The 12,703-nt window shown below is 34.4% G+C and overlaps 1 protein-coding gene across 5 annotated transcripts in view; it reads left to right on the forward strand.

Moving 5' to 3' along the window:
- Positions 1-12,703, forward strand: part of cdc42bpab (CDC42 binding protein kinase alpha (DMPK-like) b) — a 60,659-nt gene that overhangs the window by 14,879 nt on the left and 33,077 nt on the right. For all 5 annotated transcript variants that reach the window (XM_058755165.1, XM_058755164.1, XM_058755163.1 and 2 more), the window contains exon 2: positions 11,347-11,438. In XM_058755165.1, the coding sequence (XP_058611148.1) occupies positions 11,347-11,438 (92 nt within the window). The remainder of the gene's footprint in view (positions 1-11,346; positions 11,439-12,703) is intronic.

The raw sequence follows: 12,703 nt of genomic DNA on the forward strand, positions 1-12,703 counted from the left end.
GCTTAGTTTTGAAGAGTGTGATTTTAACTATATGAAATGATATATACATTTTCTGCCTTATATATATGCATTTTAATAGACTCTAAATGCACACATGCACTGTTTAACCCACTAGACTTCATCACGTAATGTAAGCGTGCACTCCATAGGTGTTTTGTTTGGTTTTTGCAAAATACTCGATAATGTCAAATTGCACATCGTTAAAACAACAATTACGATATTATCGCAGACGATATATATCGCACACCCCTAATTAAAGGTGAGTATGAGAGTCTTATGTTTATTAGACTTATTGTTTGTATGAAGACTAAATACAAATAAAAGGTGAACATTAATTTAATTGTACCATTTTTATTTCTAAAATATTGTATTTCATAGACTTGGCAAATTCATTTTTCAGAAGTTTGCAGGTACACACATCTGTTGTGGGTGTACTTTAAAAAAAAAACATATCGTTGATATCGATGTCGGAATTATATCGTATTGAACAAAATTAAAAAATATATTGTGATATAAATTTTGGCCACATCGTCCAGCCCTAAATTAAATCGGCTTTCACTGAAAGCTGCTCCACATAAACGCATCTCTGCTCAGAGTTTGGTGTTGCTTATAATGTGCATTAAAAACGCAACATGCTCCAACCATCTTCCCAAACTTGTAATTAGAATCACTTATAAATTGTCTTTTTGTCAAAAGAAGAAAAGCATTAAGGGCTCTGTGGCCTGCAAGCTTTCAGGTTTCCGCCAAAATGGTTGGCTTGATGGTTTAATGTTAGAAAAGCTGAATTAAGACAGCCATATATATTAGTATTGTAAATGTAAAAGTATGGTTATACTTAATAAAATTATTGTTATTAATAATATTATTATAATTTTTTTTTTAAATGCTCTTTTTTTTATTTTACAGTGAAATATAACATTGAAATATGCCAATAGTTAGGCCTATATTTATGATTTGGCTTAATATTTTAATAATTGCATTTATTTATTTATTTTCCAAATTGTGCGACTCTGCAAACAAGCATAGCAAACAAACCTGAAGCAACAACAACAAAAATCCCCAACAGAAACACATTTGCAAATCACAATCACAATTTTTGGTTTTGCATTTCGGGGATTTGTTTTTTTTAGGTTTTTTAGAGATTGATAGTTTATGGACACTATCAAATTTAACTGAATGGAAAATGCAATGTGAACATTATTCTAAAGATCGCCTTTGGTGTTCCACAGAAGAAAAAAAAAAGTCCTGCGTGTTTGAAATTACATGAAGATGAAAAATGGTTTAATTTTGGCCTGAACTAACCTGCTCTTTATTTTCTCACTTGAGACTTGAGCAATGATGTTAATGACAAAATCAGCAGGTTAGCACATCTGTTTCTTTAATTTTCTTTTTCTTTTTTTTGAATGCAGGACACCCTCTCCATTGGGCTTGGTGGTGTTCTTTTAAAGGTGAATGGTTACTTCCTGTAACCAATTTTAATTGCATCTTATCTAACCTTGATGCAGTAGCATGACTCAGTCTATGTATTTCTGTAGATGGAAAAAGTAGGGGATTGCTGTGCTGGATCATTTTACAAAATGGGTGATGCGACTGCTGGAGCACAGAGAGCTGCAATAACCAGGAACGCAGTAAAGCGTCAAACACGTTTTTGACATGTTTAACATCACATTTCATATCTGTCTTTTGTGTGCAGGGTTTTTGTTTATGTCATTTGTCACATAACCTTCCTGCATTCAGTGAATTTTTTAAATAGCTGCCTGTGCTAAACGGGCCGTGCGTTTTGCGCTCTTGCTCCATTAATGCACTTACAGCATGGGGCTTCAGTTTCGGGCATGTCTGATGGGCGATTCTTCTCCTACCCCGTCTGTTTGCATTTTTCTCTTGATGAACATTAGCACAGGAGCCATGAAACATCCAAGATCTTATGGCTTTGTTTGTTCTTCCTCTGGCTTCATTGTATTTTGGGAATATCCTGTTTGTGCATTGCAGTGGTTTAGACAAATGTAGTTTTTGTCTTGTCTGACACAAGCCATGCCGTCATGCTTCAATAGCAATAGGGGATGCTTTAGGGGTGGTGTATATTGCTTTGGGAATTTGGGCATCGTGGGTGCTCACTCTAGCATTAAACACAATTTATCGCCCCATTGCATGTTTATGCAGTATGAAAGTGATTCTCAGGCATGTTTATGTACGTTTGGTACTTATTAATGATTTAATGCTTTCCCCTGTCCTCACGGATGGTTTCATATATCACCTCCCGCTAACTACATGCTACTATGAGCCATGACTTTGCCTTAGGGATTGAAAGCACCCATGATTTTTTAAAATTCATTTGATATCCTGCCAGCTTGTTTAATAACAGGGGCTGCCATCACATCAATGAAGGGAACCCCTGTTCAGTACACCTTCATTTTGTAAATGTAATTTATTCAGTCTGTTGGGACTCGTCATATTTATGGCCGTTATTAGCAGTAGCAGTTTTGAAGCACTGGGACTTTCAGATTAAGCCAGATATTAAGGAATTGCGGGTCATATAGTAACTTAAAAAAGAACAAAAATAAATAAAATAAATTGTATTATTAGTAAATGTTTTTTAGACAAAGAAATTATCTTTTATTATATATATATATATATATATATATATAATTATTATTATTTTTGAAAATTCATTTTCTTTTTATTTCTATACATTTCACGATAATGTAGCTATTGTGAAATATTTTGGTCATGATGGTGTAGTGAAAATCTGATATTATTATTGCATATTTATTTTTATATTATAATCTAAAATGTATATGTGTGTTTTATTTATATATATATATATATATATATATATATATATATATATATATATAAAAACACACATATACATATATATATATATACATATATATACATATATATATATATATGGTTTAAATTAAGTAAAAATAAATGTTTTATTAAATTAATGTTGAATTATTTAGAAATTGTTACACAATTTAAGTGTAAATTTTTTTGGTTTTATTTTTGGCCTTTCACTATTTTTATTGATAGAGACTTTGTGAAAGACAATAGGAAGTGAAGATAAAATTAAATTGTTAACTGTACATTTTTTTAAATAACATTTTTGGTAGGCTTTCCAAAGACCATTTAGTCAAATCCCTAAGATAAATAGAAATATCACCATCAAATGTTTGTTTGAAAGATTGGGCTTCACAAAATAAATTTGTTAAAATAAAAGGTAGGGATGCACGATATTGGATTTTTGCAGATATCCGATATGCCGATAATTTTCAACTCATTTTGGTCGATTGCCGATACCGATATATAATTATTTTTTGGTAATTTTGGTTAGTTTTTAACAAGAACTTATTTGTTAGAATTAAACAAACAATAATACATTTATTTTATAATGACAGTACATTGAAGATTTGAAAATAACTATTAATAAACTATATACTAACCATTGCATTTTCTTTCCAGAAAGATGTAGTGGTAACCTTAACATTTTATTTTATGATTTAATATTTGTAAATGATCTAAAGCAAAAGAGTTGAAAAATTCTGAAAATCTTTTAAAGCTCATAATTTGTTTAAAATATAACATATTACACATTAATGAATAAGTCAGTATTTATAAAATTATTTAATTTAAGTGTCATGTTTGTGATTTTATTTAATTTTAATTTTTTTGTTCATGTAAGCTACAGCTTCTGACCTTTCAATCAAAACAAACTCATGATTTTATGGCATCAATTACTGCTTTATACAATCAGAAAAACAGTCTAAATATTATTTGTGTATTTTGCTTGCATTTTATTAGAAGTAGGCCAACAGCGCCCCCCTACGGAATTAAAACTCGTTACCGAACGGGCATTAGAAGGCTGCTGCTGCTGCTGCCGCTGCATGTGCTACTGCTTACTCTATCATACACCGAACGCGTCATTCTGTATGTGCATTCGCAGTTTAAATGCAGGGATCCAAAACAGTGAAAACATTACCGTGTAAACATTACCATGTCTGCATTTGTGATTGGAGAAATGACACACAACAAGCACTACTCTACACTGCTCAAAACTCACGATTGAATAGTCAGTGGCAAATTCTTTAAATATGAAAACATACTTACAGGCTGTGAGTCAGAGGCGCCAGACTGTCCTTGCAAAGTTGGAATTGCCCCACTTTATAGAAACAGTCTTTGAGCATAGCTGGCAGGCTAACTTACTCCCAGGTTCAGGAAATAGTCCTCCGTAAAATACGATGCACACACTCGAATATTTGGGTTGAACTGTTCTGGAACAGTGTTGTAAATACAACTTTACCACTGATTTCTAGTTGTGTCCTCTTTTGGAAGCCCAAATAAAGTAGTTTCGCTTTCACAACAAAACACAGCGTTTCCGGGACATGGCGGCGGCAACAACAATACTACAGCGAGAATAAAAGTCCTGCCTTCTTTCATTGCGTATACATTTGGGCGGTGTTTTGCAAATCTCCCCACACCGTGACGTAGACATGTGGGGGCGTGTTTGAATGAGCCGTTTAGGGGGGCGTGGTTGAGTCTTAACTTTTATAAAGAATATCTCTTTGGTTTTGAGATTTTACTCTTTGCTACTTCAGGGATCTTATCTATGCACAAACAGCTTGTAACACTCCAAAGAGAAAGGAAAACTTGAAATCGCATCATATGACCCCTTTAATGTTTTCATATCGGCAAAGCATATCAGCATAAATTTTTTAAATATGCACATTTAAAGCCATTATCAGCGATTCCGATATTGGTCCGATAATATTGTACATCCCTAATAAAAGGTATGGAAAATTTTATTTGACTTCGTTGAAACTTTTTTTGTCTGTATATGTGTGTGTTTTAGAGGGCTACAAAAGTGTATGCTGTGTTGATGTTGAATGTAAACATTGAAATATTATTCACGACACCTACAGTCATGGCCAAAAATATCGGCACCCTTGGTAAATATGAACAAAAGGCTGTGAAAATTAATCTGCATTGTTAATCCTTTTGATCTTTTATTTAAAAAATTCACAAAAATCTAACCTTTCATTGGATAATAAGAATTTAAAATGCAGGGAAATATCATTATGAAATAAATGTTTTTTTCTAATACACATTGTCTACAATTAACGGCACCCTTTTATTCAATACTTTTTGAAACCTCCATTTTCCAGTTTAACAGCTCTACATTTTCTCCTATAATGCCTGATGAGGTTAGAGAACAGAATCATCCAGAATCACTCCAGACCCTTTAGATTCACAGCTCCATGTGGGTGCTTCTTCTCTTCAGTTCACTCATTTTCTATAGGGTTCAGGTCAGAGGACTGGAATGGCCATAGCAGAAGCTTGGTTTTGTGCCCAGTGACCCATTTTTGTGTTGTTTTTGAGGTTTGTGTTTGGATTATTGTACGGTTGGAAGATCCACAGAACAGAGTCAGTCACTTATTGATTTTTTTTTAATCTGTTGGTATTTGATAGAATCCATGATGCCATGTGTCTAAACAAGATGTCCAGGACCTCCAGCAGAAAATAGGCCCACAACATCAAAAATACAGCAGTATATTTCATTGTACACATGGGGTAATTTTTATCCCTGTGTCTTGAGTGTTTGCTGCTAAAAGCTCATTTTTTAGTTTCATCTGACCATAGAAGCCAATCCCATTTGAAGTTCCAGTCGTGTCTGATAACTGAATATGCTGAAGTTTGTTTTTGGATGAGCTAGGAGAATTTTTCTTGAAACCCTCCCAAACAACATGTGGTGATGTAGGTGCTGTTTGACAATTTTTTTTTTTTAAAGGTTTTCTGACCCCAAGACTCAACTATTTTCTGCAGTTCTCCAGCTGTGGTCCTTGGAGAGTCTTTAGCCACTCAAACTCTCCTTCTCACCGTGTATTAGGATGATATAGACACACGTCCTCTTCCAGGCAGTTTTGTAACATTTTCTGTTGATTGGAAATTCTTAATTACTGCCCTGATGGTGGAAATGGGATTTTTCACTGCTCTAGCTCTTTTCTTAAAGCCACTTCACTAATTTGTGAAGCTCAGTTATCTATATCAGAAATATATTCTTTGCTTTTTCTCATTGTGATGGATGATTAAGGGAATTTGGGCTTTGTTTTCCCTCCTATTAATATTTCTGTGAAACAGGAAGCCATGGCTGGATAATTTCATGTTCATAATCACCCTGGAGTGCTCAAAATTGTGAATATGAATGGGAATGTACTTCAGAGATATTTTACTCATAAGAATTTCTAGGGGTACCAATAATTGTGTCCAACGTGTATTAGAGAAAAACATTTATTTCATAATGATATTTCCCCGCATTTTAAATTCTTATTATCCAGTGAAAGGTTAGATTTTTGTGAATTTTTTTAATAAAAGATCAAAAGGATTAACAATACAGATTAATTTTCACAGCCTTCTTTGATCATATTTACCAAGGGTGCTGATATTTTTGGCCATGACTGTATATCGTAAAGTGGAATTTCATCACAAAGTTTCACTGTTTGCATTAGCATAGCCTCTGCTGCTTAAAGTTGCAGAGGTCTGAGCACATTGCCGATTGTCATAACTGCTGTTGTGTTAATGCTCTCAATGCCTTATTAGCCTCTCTGGTTACGGTAGAGGAAGGCCATCCTCAGGTCTTTTAGCTCCAGGAGCTGGGACGTGTTCTTCTGGAAGCGGCATTTTTGCGTTGTTACCTCACCGTGGCCGTAAATAATCTCTCTTATGGCTTCCAGATGTACCCTTGCCAGACGAGTGGATGTGGGAACACACACTCAAGGCCTAGTATTCCTCTTTGCATCCTCCTTTGCACACACGCCTGTCCCCAAATACAGCGGGCAGGGTGAATTTACACAAGCACGCGCAGATTCTCACGAGCACTATGTCACGCACACCCTTAACCAGTCTGGTAGGAGACACAAAGACGGGACGTGTTTTTCCAGTCCCACAATGCCAATGAGTTTAGTCTGACACTTTCTTTTAAAACCTCAGTATTTGTACTTTGCATAAATGTTGTCCCTTTGTACCAGGGTTAATATCATTAACTAAAACTGAAACTAAAACTTTCACTACTTAAATAAAATAAACACTAACTAAATAATAATATTTATTTATATATAAATATATAAAAATTTATATATACATTTTTATATATAATTTTTATAAAATGTATAAATAAATAAATACATTTTTATAAATAAATTTATAAAAACTATATAGACATTAAAAATAGTAATAAAAAAGACAAAACAACTTAATTACTAAAACTTTAATAAAAATAGAATTAAAAATAAAATATTATTCATAAAACAAATAAATGATACTAAAATAACAATGGTTTGTACACCCTCTCTAATACCAACTGTTTTTTGAAAGGGTCATAAACAGCCATACAGTGAACATTGTGGTGGAGAAGTTTACATTTACAGCACTGCAGATTACCTCACTCTCATTTGTCATGGCAACCGTTGCTATGTTTGGCATGCCCTTGTTGTTTTATTAGGTTTTCAGGTGAGTGATACTGTATAGCTATTGTTCTGCTGCCAAAATTAAACAAGAGAAGCATCACTAAAGCTAATATTGTTAGCCCACTGATCCTTGGATACATAGGGCGGAGCTGGCTTCATGATAGTGCACAGGTATTGCATGGATTTCTCCTTGGATGGGCCCCTCGCTCAGTCTACGTTTATTTGTTTTTACTCTCTAAAGAGCCTTGTAGGTCCCATTATGATGTGGTTATTGGCGATTCATTCTTGTGGAGTGTTTTATTCAGTGGTTGTTTTGCAGTCCATGCTGTCTGTGGAACAGAGGAGTCTTTTAGGACTCTGGTGGTTGTTGGTTATGAGCGTTATGCCTGATTGTATTCAGTCAATGGTGAGTATGACATAACACATGACTCCCACTGCAGTGGCACACTTATTTTAACATGTGGCCGCTGCTTACTCGTGTCAAAACTGTTGAAAGTTTCTTAGAGGTCAAGCATGGCTGATTCTATCCAGGGATGTCTGAGGTTATTTTTACTCTGTCTCAGTGGTAAGGCTGAGCGGTACAAATTTGATCCATCCAGTTAGAATTTAGCATCTAAATTATCGGTTTTTTTTATGTCTCCATAATGTGAGGCTGATTTTGAACTGATGCCAGACTTACCATTATCTTCAGGTTTGTATCTATCAAGTTCCGAAAAAAAAAAAAAAAGGAATCCAATTACATATGCCTTTACAAGTATAACTTTTATAATTATTTTTATTTATTTTAAGTATTTTATTTATACATTTTCATTTAAATAAAATTCAAAGATTCAAATAAAAAGATCTTGTGACAGTTTATATTTACTAATTTAGTTTAATTGAATTTTCCTGTATATACACGCACACACACACGCACACATGTCTGGTTATCCTTGTGGGGACTCTCCATAGGCGTAATGGTTTTTCTACTGTACAGACCGTATATTCTATTGCCCTACACCAACCCTTCACCTAAACCTACCCCTTACGGGAAACGTTTTACATTTTTAGATTCAGATAAACATCATTTACTATTTTTAATAAATTTTTTCCCTCGTGCAATGTCAAACATTTCAGGTTGACACACACACACACACACACACACACACACACACATACATATATGTTAAATATTTCCAGCAAAAATATAAGCATAAACATATAATATATAATAGTATAATAATATAAATATACTGTATAATTTATTTATTTATATTTGCTTGGTTTAGCTGAAAATGTAGAATGTTTTTCTTATTATTAAATAATATATACACACGCAATTGTGATATCATCATCATAAAAAATTACTCCTAGCATGATATAATGCTTTGGTCATACTACCTATCCCTTATTCAATAGTGTTTACACATTGCTGGTAGTGTTGTCAAAAGACCCGGTACTTCGGTACTAAGTCGGTACAAAAAAAATGAAAACGTCACGGTACCAGGTTTTTTTAAGTACCGGTGGTACCGAGTACCCGGTCAACCCGGTTCTTGACCCGTACGGCCCAACGATTTCCGCGATGCAGAAAACGCGGACGGAATCTCGGAATATAGTTATAACAATGGAATTTACAGTTTAGCACGGAATGTCACGGAATTTGTCAAAGTTTGGATGAATGAATCAAAAGTAGGTCATTACACTTAAATCAAAGCGCAACATGGACTAGTATCTGTAAATATTAAGCCGCAAAAGTCGATTCAGATATGAATCCCGCATGTTCTGCGAGTCTCTGTGTGTGTGAATGAATGAATGGCAGAGACGCACGTTTTTTTTTTTTACTAACGTTACACACACTGAAGCGCGCGTGACGCTCGCAGTGATTTCAGCATCTGCCGTCTCAATGAGGACATAAATACATAAACAATATCTACAGAACTGCTCTGAGAGTCACTTCACGTGCATTTTACCGTTTCATTTGAGTAAAACCAGCTTCATATCATATAGCTACACAACAGAAATTTAAAGGTATTCATGGGAACCCCGTCAAAATAAAAGTTTATCTTAAAGACATTATGCCAGAAATATATTACTATTATTTAGTTGAATGTATGTGATACTATTACTACTGTTGAAATTGTTTTTTTTTATTTTTTAAGAAATAAACACACAATATTTCTTCCATATTTTAATTTTAATAGTAAATGCCCTTTATTTACTAAAAAAATAAAATGTGTTTAAATTTCACTAATTAAAAGACAAATTAAATTTGGGTGAAACTTGTTTACTGTTTTTCATACTTTTATTACTTGCGGAAAAACTTGAAACACAATTTAAATAAGTATAAAGAATGGCATTGATTTTTGTACATTTTATTTTTGTTCGAAAATAGTGTGTTTTTTAATTAGCATGTGGTACCGAAATTGGTACCAAGAACCGTGGATTTTCACTGGTATCGGTACCGAATACTGAAATTTTGGTATCGTGACAACACTAATTGCTGGTATTATTAGCATGTTTTTAGCTGTCAGCAGGGTGTGTGATAGAGTAGCTGGTCTGTGATATGTGACTGTGACGACTGTTAGATTAGCAGTGGGTCAGTGCTTAAGTGTAATTACAGTAGTAATGTGGAGCAGTTCTGATGAGACGTAATGACCTGGCTGAATAATGAAGGCCTGCTGGGACCAAAATGCCTTGGAGCCACCAATTGTACCTTGCTGATCTACCCACTTACTTCTTCTGAAAGACAGATGCTGGAACTTCAACAGATAATGACCCCTTATAGAATCAGAATATTGTGTGAGAAACATTTGATTTATTCTTAGTTTATTATTAGATAGTAAAAATAAGGAGGTTTTATAGAAGTAATTATAGAAGTAATTTAGACACTTAAACCACTTAAAAATGCACACGTCATTGCATTATATAAAAAATCAAACTGATTTTGTTAATGGAAGTTAGCTGAAACACATTTTAGTTGGTAAAACATTTATAAAAAATAGTTTTTAAAATATACAACAGTTCTATAGTCTGACACCTATGTGACTTTTTTTTAATTTCTCTCCTCTGCACAATCCAATATTGCTATAGCAACAGAGCCGCCCCACCCTGTGTGCTTGATGCTGATTGGATGAGAGTTTTTGGACTAAACTGTGAGTCTGCAGCAGTGGCACTGTGCTCCCATGGAAAGATTTTGCAACAGAACACCTCAGTAATGTGTACGACAGCCATTTGTAAAAAGATGTTTTAGGAAGGTCATGCTCACCTCGTTCTGAGTTGCTAAGTGTAAAGCTGCATAGACTCTGATGATGGCAGGTGTGGGTGGCGTGTTTGTACTCTTGTTGAGGATAAACACGGCAGACTTTTATCCTTATCGCACTGAGGTTGAGATCATCTCCTCCTCTGTTCCCACCCTGGGAATAACACGCACAACATTGCTGTAGTAGAAGTAGAATAAATATTATTACAATTTAAAATAACATTTTCTATTTTTATAAAATGTAAAATATAATTTATTTCTGTGTTGGCTAAGCTAAATTTTCAGCAGCCATTACTCAAGTCTTCAGTGTCACATGATCATTCAGAAATCATGCTAATATGCTGATTTGGTGCTCAAGAAACATTTTTTTAAATTTTTTTTTTATCATTGTTGAAATCGGTTCAATTCTTTATATTATAAAAATTATTTGATTTATTTTGATCAAAATGCATCTTTGCTGAATAGAAGTGTATTTATTTATTTTATATATTTTTTTATCTTTCTGACCCCAAACCTTTGAATGGTAGCATATTTTTCAATAAATTTCTGTATTTGTATTATTATTTTTTTAAATATTTTTTTCAGCTCCATTATACTGATTTTGTCCCCTTTCTTTTCTTTCTTTCTTTTTTATTTTTTCTGCAGCCAAACCTTTCACATCCAAGGTGAAACAGATGCGCTTGCACAAGGAAGATTTCGAGATCCTGAAGGTGATTGGACGGGGAGCGTTTGGAGAGGTATTTATTGTTTTCTCTCCATTTGGAACATTCTATTGTTTTTTTAGCTCCCATAACAGCCCCTTTGTATTATTTAACGAGTTAACAGACTGCTTTACCATAAGCACAGGTATGTTGCAGAGTAAGGACATTCTTCATGCAGTACTTTTGAGAGCCCGAGGCAGTTGATGTTCTTTTGTAATGACAGATGTGTGATGTAGTCACTGGGGAATGTGTGGTGCACAGGTAGGCCAGGAAACCAGCACTATTAGGTTACTTAGTGAGGCCTGGCTGTTCAGAATGGCCCATGAAGTGGGAACATTGGATAGCAGCCATGCTTTAAAACCCCAGCAAATGGTTTATGGAATTTTTATTCAGGTTTTATTTCACAGTGACGGAGAAAACAGCTCTGTGGCACTTGGACTTGTCCAAGTTGTGTTGAAGTTATAGTTCAACCAAAAATAAAAGTTCTGTCATTATTTACTCCCCGTTTTGTAACCAGTGCAACTCCCTTTCTTCCGTGGAATACAAAAAGTTAATATTTGAGGAATATCCTGGCAGCTCTGACTTGAAGTATTGCGTACAATTTGTACAGACTATTTTTATGATCATTTTATGGATTTTTTTTTTTTTTTTTGAAGCTTGAAAGCTTTAATCCACGTTCGAATAGTGACCAGCATATACCTCAAAGTTTCTCCTTTTATTTTCAATGGAAAAAAAGAAATTCATATGGGTTTGGGAACAACAGAATAGTGAGTAAATTAAGTCCAAATCAAATCCTTTAACATACAGATTTGCTTTAAACAAATTCCTCTGAAATCAAGTACCTTCAATTTTCCAAGTGGTGAAATACATTAACAGCTGTGTCTGCAAAAAGGCAGTTTAAACTTTTTTTTAACGACGGATAGGTTTGAGTTATAAAAATGGCAACACATTTATTAGATTGGGTGGATGGAAATACATCAAAGATCCTTGAGATTAAAGTAGATTTTAAAGGGCAATATGTGTCAGTCCTTCGGTTTTTCTCCACTTGTCAACGTCTGGTGAGCTATGATTCATCTGCAACCTCCTCAATGGGAACGTTTTCGTCTGACACACCACTCGACAGGGTTTCCGGCCTATCGTCTGCTCACTTCAGTCCAGCTGGAATCAACAGCTCATGGAAAGCTAGCAGAAAGTCTGTTCTGCTTGATGTGAGCCTGTTTCCAAAATAACACCAGAAAGGAAGCCATGCAGCTGTGAGAAAACGTGCAAAGGAACAGATTGAGGATCGGTCACACACTTTC

The sequence above is a fragment of the Onychostoma macrolepis genome, chromosome 20, assembly GCF_012432095.1.
Source record: "Onychostoma macrolepis isolate SWU-2019 chromosome 20, ASM1243209v1, whole genome shotgun sequence".
NCBI classification, from domain to species: Eukaryota; Metazoa; Chordata; class Actinopteri; order Cypriniformes; family Cyprinidae; genus Onychostoma; species Onychostoma macrolepis.